The 6,283-nt window shown below is 61.8% G+C and overlaps 2 gene segments (V, D, J or C); both read left to right on the top strand.

The window, feature by feature from the left end:
- Positions 1 to 3,811, top strand: part of LOC105525262 — a 138,632-nt gene extending 134,821 nt beyond the window's left edge. The window contains 4 exon segments of the C gene segment in view: positions 1,830 to 2,140; positions 2,232 to 2,567; positions 2,790 to 3,107; positions 3,288 to 3,811. Of these exon segments, the coding sequence occupies positions 1,830 to 2,140; positions 2,232 to 2,567; positions 2,790 to 3,107; positions 3,288 to 3,682 (1,360 nt within the window).
- LOC105525264 overlaps positions 1 to 6,283 on the top strand; it is a 323,199-nt gene that overhangs the window by 166,477 nt on the left and 150,439 nt on the right.

The raw sequence follows: 6,283 nt of genomic DNA, 5'->3' as shown, positions 1-6,283 counted from the left end.
GCTGAGCTGAACTGGGCTGAGCTGAACTGGGCTGGGCTGAGCTGAGCTGGGATGAGCTGAGCTGGGCTGAGCTGGGCTGAGTGGGGCTGGGCTGGGCTGGGCTGAGCTGAGCTGGGCTGAGCTGAACTGGGCTGAGTTGAGCTGGGCTGAGCTGAGCTGGGCTGAGCTGGGCTGGGTTGGGTTGAGCTGAGCTGGGTTGGGTTGAGCTGAGCTAAACTGAGCTGAGCTGGGTTGGGCTGGGCTGGGTTGGGCTGACCTGGGCTGAGCTGAGCTGAGCTAAACTTGGCTGTGCTGGGCTGAACTGGACTGAGCTGTGCTGGGCTGGGCTGGCCTGTGTTGGGCTGTGCTGGGCTGAGCTGAATTGGTCCAGCCTGGGCTGAACCGAGCTGGGTTGAGCCAAACTAGGCTGAGCTGGGATGACCTGGGATGAACTGGGCTGAACTGGGCTGGGTTGAGCAGAGCTGGGTTGAGCTGGGCTGGACTGGGCTGAGTTGAGCCAGGCTGACCTGGGCTGAGCTGAACCGGGCTGGGCTGGGCTGGGCTGCAATGAGCTGAGATGAACTGAGCTGAGCTGAACTGAGCTGGGCTGAGCTGAGCTGGTCCAGGCTGGGCTGAGCTGAGCTGAGTTGAGTTGAGCCAAGTTAGGCTGGGCTGGACTGAGCTGGGCTGGGCTGGGCTAAGCTCAGTTGGGTTGAGCCGAGCCGGGCTGGGCTAGGCTGCACTGAGCCAGGCTAGGCTGAGCTGGGCTGGGCTGGGCTAAGCTAAGCTACGCTGAGCTGGGCTGAGCCGAGCTGTGTTGAGTGAGCTGGGCTGGGCTGGGTTGGGCTGAGCTGGGCTGTGCTGAGCTGGGCTGAGCTGGGTTGAACTGTGCTGAGCTGGACTGTGTTGAACTGTGCTTAACTGTGCTGGGCTATACTGGGCTTAGCTGGGCTGAGCTGAGATGGTCTTAGGTGGTCTGAGCTCAGCTAGGCTGGGCTGAGCTGGTCTGAGCTCATCTGAGTTGGGTTGAGCTGAGCTTGGCTTTGCTGAGCTGGGCTTGGCTGAGCTGGATTGAGCTGGCCTGGGCTGGGATGAACTGGAAGACATGGCACTGGGCCAGTCTTCATGATCTTGTCGGACACCGATGGATAGCCTCAGCTGAGTCTACACTGCGTTCCCCATCACATCTACCATCCCTATACTCACTCCCAGGCCTGGGATGTCTGCCTGGGGAGACTTCAGGGTAGCTGGAGTGTGGCTGAGATGGGGGCAGCATAAGCTGGGTTGGAGGGACCAAGCTCTCTATTGGCTGCCTGCAGGGTGTGTGGCTCCAGGCTTCCCATTCAGGTATGCAACCTGGCCCTCCAGCTGCATGTGCTGGGACCTGAGTGTGTGCAGCATGTACCTGCTGCTGCCTCAGGGGAAAGCAGGCCTGGTCCACCCAAACTTGAGCCCTCAGCCATTCTGAGCAGGGAGCCAGGGGCAGGCAGGCCTCAGAATGCAGCAGGGCAGCCAACTGAATGGTGGCAGGGGCGGCTCCACCTGCTCCAGGAGACCCCAGGTCTGCCCAGGTGTTCAGCGCTGGGCCCTGCAGCAGGACAGGCTGAGGCCTGCAGCCCTGACAGCCTTGGACAAAGAGCCGAGGCCTCGCCACGGCCCCACCACCCCTGTTAGCCATGACAGTCTGGGCTTTTAGAGGCCTGCAGGTGGCCTTGGCTTTGGTGGGGCAGCCACAGCGGGACACAAGTAGAGAGGGCCACTCGGAACACCACTCAGCCCCGACAGGCAGGGCACAAGAAGGCAGCTCCTCACCCCTCCCTTTCTCTTTTGTCCTGCGGGTCCTCAGAGAGTGCATCAGCCCCAACCCTTTTCCCCCTCGTCTCCTGTGAGAATGCCCCGTTGGATACGAACAAAGTGGCCGTTGGCTGCCTCGCACAGGACTTCGTTCCCGACTCCATCACTTTCTCCTGGAAATTCAAGAACAACTCTGACATCAGCAACGGCGTCTGGGGCTTCCCATCAGTCCGGACAGGGGAAAAGTACGCGGCCACCTCGCAGGTGCTGCTGGCTTCCGAGGACATCATGCAGGGCACAGACGAACACGTGGTGTGCAAAGTCCAGCACCCCAACGGCAACAAAGAAAAGAACGTGCCTCTTCCAGGTGAGGGCGGGGCCCACCCACCAGGGGCAGAGAGGGAGCCGAAGGGGGCGGGAGTGGCGGGCACCAGGCTGACGCGTGTCCCTCACTGCAGTGTTAGCCGAGCTGCCTCCCAATGTGAGTGTCTTCGTCCCACCCCGCGACGGCTTCGTCGGCAACCCCCGCGAGTCCAGGCTCATCTGCCAGGCCACAGGTTTCAGCCCCCGGCAGATTGAGGTGTCCTGGCTGCGCGACGGGAAGCAGGTGGGGTCTGGCATCACCACGGACCAGGTGGAGGCTGAAGCCAAAGAGTCTGGGCCCACCACCTTCAAGGTGACCAGCGCACTGACCATCAGCGGGAACGACTGGTTCAGCCAGAAGGTGTTCACCTGCCGCGTGGATCACAGGGGCCTGACCTTCCAGAAGAATGTGTCCTCCCTGTGTGAAATCAGTGAGTGACCTGTCCCTGAGGGCAGCACCCACCGACACACAGGGGTCCCCTCGGGTCTGGCATTCACCACCCAGACGCAGCCATCTGCTCCCTGAGCCTTGGTTTCCCAGAGCGGCCAAGGGCAGGGGCTCGGCAGAGGCTGTTGCTACTCTTTGGGTGGGAACCACGCCTCGACCCGCATCCACACCTGCCCCACCTCTGACTCCCTTCTCTTGACTTCAGATCCAGACATAGCCATCCGGGTCTTCGCCATCCCCCCATCCTTTGCCAGCATCTTCCTCACCAAGTCCACCAAGTTGACCTGCCTGGTCACAGACCTGGCCACCTACGACAGTGTGACCATCTCCTGGACCCGCCAGAATGGCGAAGCTCTGAAAACCCACACCAACATCTCCGAGAGCCACCCCAATGGGACCTTCAGCGCCGTGGGTGAGGCCAGCATCTGCGAGGACGACTGGAACTCCGGGGAGAGCTTCAGCTGCACCGTGACCCACATGGACCTGCCCTCGCCGCTGAAGCAGACCATCTCCAGGCCCAAGGGTAGGCCCCATTCTTGCCCCTCTTCCTGCACTCCCTGGGACCCTCCCTTGGCCTCTGGGGCATGGTGGAGAGCACCCCTCACTCCCCCGTTGTCTGGGCAACGGGGGAAAAGGGGACTTGCCCCCAGCCCACAGGCCGGTCCCCTCACTGCCCTGCCTTCACCACCATCTCTTCTCACAGGGGTGCCCATGCACAGGCCCGAGGTCTACTTGCTGCCACCAGCCCGGGAGCAGCTGAACCTGCGGGAGTTGGCCACCATCACCTGCCTGGTGACGGGCTTCTCTCCCGCGGACATCTTCGTGCAGTGGATGCAGAGGGGACAGCCTTTGTCCCCAGAGAAGTATGTGACCAGTGCCCCAGTGCCTGAGCCCCAGGCCCCAGGCCGGTACTTCGCCCACAGCATCCTGACCGTGTCTGAAGATGACTGGAACACGGGGGAGACCTACACCTGTGTCGTGGCCCATGAGGCCCTGCCCAACAGGGTCACCGAGAGGACCGTGGACAAGTCCACCGGTAAACCCGCCCTGTACAACATATCCCTCGTCATGTCCGACACAGCTGGCACCTGCTACTGACCCTGCTGGCCTGCCCACAGGCTCAGGGCGGCCGGCCGCTGTGTGTGCGCGCGCGCAAACTAACCGTGTCAACGGGGTGAGATGCTGCATCTTATAAAATTAGAAATAAAAAGATCCATTCAAAAGATACTGGTCCTGAGTGCACAATGCTCTAGCCTGCTGGGGTGGTGGCTGTGCTGCACCCACTCTGCGCCTCCCCTACAGACCACCTTCCTCCACAGCCTCCACCCCTGCCTCACCCACCTGCGTGCCACAGTGGCTTCTAGAAACTCCTGAACTCCCTGCAGCTGCTCACAGCAGGCTGACCTCAGACTTGCCATTCCTCCTCCTGCTTCCAGAAAGCAAGCTGAAAGCAAGGCCACACGTACACAGGCAGCACACAGGCATGTGTGGACACACATGGACAGACACGGACACACACAGACACATGGACACACAGAGATGTGCTAACCCATGGGCACACACATACACAGACATGGACACACGCATACACAAACATGCGTGGACACACATGTACAACCATGCACAGGCACACAAAGAGAACACTAACTACAGGCACACACACACGGACACATGGACGCATGCACACATGGACACATACATGTGCAGGACGCATACACACACAGACACACATCCACACACACACAGGTGCATGCACACACACACGTACAGACACAAGTACACGGACACGTGCACACAGACACCGACAGACACGCAGGAGCACGTGCATACACTAACACGTGGACACACGCATGTCTGCCCACAGGCACACAACAGACGGACACCTGCACACAGACATGCACACACCCACAGACACAACATGTGCACCTGCTGGCCGGCCCCCGCCCGCATTCTCCCGGTGCCCTGTCATACACTCTGTCCCTGCAGCAGTTTGCTCTCTGTGCTATGCTGGCCCCGGGGCTTTGGGCCCAGGCTCTGCTTGTCCTCCTGTCTCTGCTTGGAGGTGCTGCCATGGCACCCAGCTTGGACTCTACCTGGGGAGCAGCGGCCCCAGGGATAGTATGTGAACCCTGCTGAGGCCAGGCTCTTGATGAAGGCAGTAGATAGGCCCCCACACCCACCAGTGAGCAGAACCAGGGCCTGTGCCATGTGCTGAGGGCAGGCAGTGACTAAGCATGGGCCCAGAGGGCAGGGTGGCTGCTCTGGCGGCTGCTCCTCTTACAGGAGGCCTCAGGAGATGAGCTGGAGCAAGTCTGCCCCTGCAAAGACCACCTGCTCCCCAGCCCACAGCAGGGAGCAGGCGAGGTCAAACAGCAGCAGCCCAGGAAGGACCCAGCCCAAGCAGGGAAGGCAGGGCCCAAGTGAGGTCTCCACACCCAACACACAGTGCTGTCCCTAACTGGGGAGTCCCCACCACACTTTTGGCCCTTTGGGGTCCTGGGCTCCAGGTGTCTCCAAGGGCCCATTTGTGCAGGGGATGCAGCCCCCCGAATGTCCTCATTCCACTGTGGAGCTCAGGTCTCCGTCCGCCCCCTGGGTCCTGGCAGGGTAGGACAAGTCCGCCAGGATGTCCCCACGCAGACTCTGCTCCAAGAGGGAGCTGGAGAGTCAGGGCCTTGGTGAGGGGGTGAGGATCAGGCACCCCCCAGCTTAGTCCTCCCACCTGCCCGCCCCCACAGCACAAGGGCAGGGCCACACCCCCTGCTTCCCCCTCCAGGAGAGTGAGGACATGCTGGCCGCCGCTCCGCTAGGGCCCCAAACTCCGGCCCCCGCCTGTGTCTGTGTGCTGCATCCCCCACGCTCTCTCCGCCATCCCAGGGCTCCTGGGAAGAGACCTCAGGGTCCCAGCCCTGCCCAGCCTCGGCCTGTGCCCCTGCTGCATCAGCCTTTCAGGGACCCAGCCCAGGCCCTGAACAGTGCCCGAGCCCCCCTGCACTTGCTCTCCCTGTCCCCGCCCCGGGTGCAGCACAGCCTAGGGGCCAAGGGCAGGCTTAGAGGATGGGCCCCAGGGGCGGGCTTTGCTGGGTGCCACCCCAGCCTGACCCTATTCCCCTGTGCTGTGTCTCCTGCAGAGGGGGAGGTGAGTGCTGACGAGGAGGGCTTTGAGAACCTGTGGGCCACTGCCTCCACCTTCATCGTCCTCTTCCTCTTGAGCCTCTTCTACAGTACCACTGTCACCTTGTTCAAGGTAGCACGGCTGTGGCACAGGGATGAGGGCACAGGGGGAGCGTGGGACCCGGGGAGCACGGGCCCGGGGAGCAGCCTGGGCTGGACGTCTACCCCGGAGGCCCCCATACCATCCTGCTGAGTCACCTCTGCCCCAGCTCCCTTCCCAGCCATGGGGAAAGCACTTCACACTGTCTCTGCTGCCCGCAGGTGAAATGATCCCAACAGAAGAACATCGGAGACCAGAGAGAGGAACTCAAAGGGGCGCTGCCTCCAGTCTGGGGTCCCGGCCTGCGTGGCCTGTTGGCACGTGTTTCTCTTCCCTGCCCGGCCTCCAGCTATGTGCTCTAACACAGGCTTCCTTCTAGAAAGGCAGGGGCTGGCTGGCGTGCGGGCCACGACGGGGGCTCTACCCCACACCGCTTTGCTGTGTATACGCTTGTTGCCCTGAAATAAATATGCACATTTTATCCA

The sequence above is a fragment of the Colobus angolensis genome, unplaced genomic scaffold, assembly GCF_000951035.1.
Source record: "Colobus angolensis palliatus isolate OR3802 unplaced genomic scaffold, Cang.pa_1.0 Scaffold526, whole genome shotgun sequence".
NCBI classification, from domain to species: Eukaryota; Metazoa; Chordata; class Mammalia; order Primates; family Cercopithecidae; genus Colobus; species Colobus angolensis.
The sequence above is the reverse complement of the archived record's forward strand: the minus strand, read 5'-3'. Positions and strand labels throughout refer to the sequence as shown.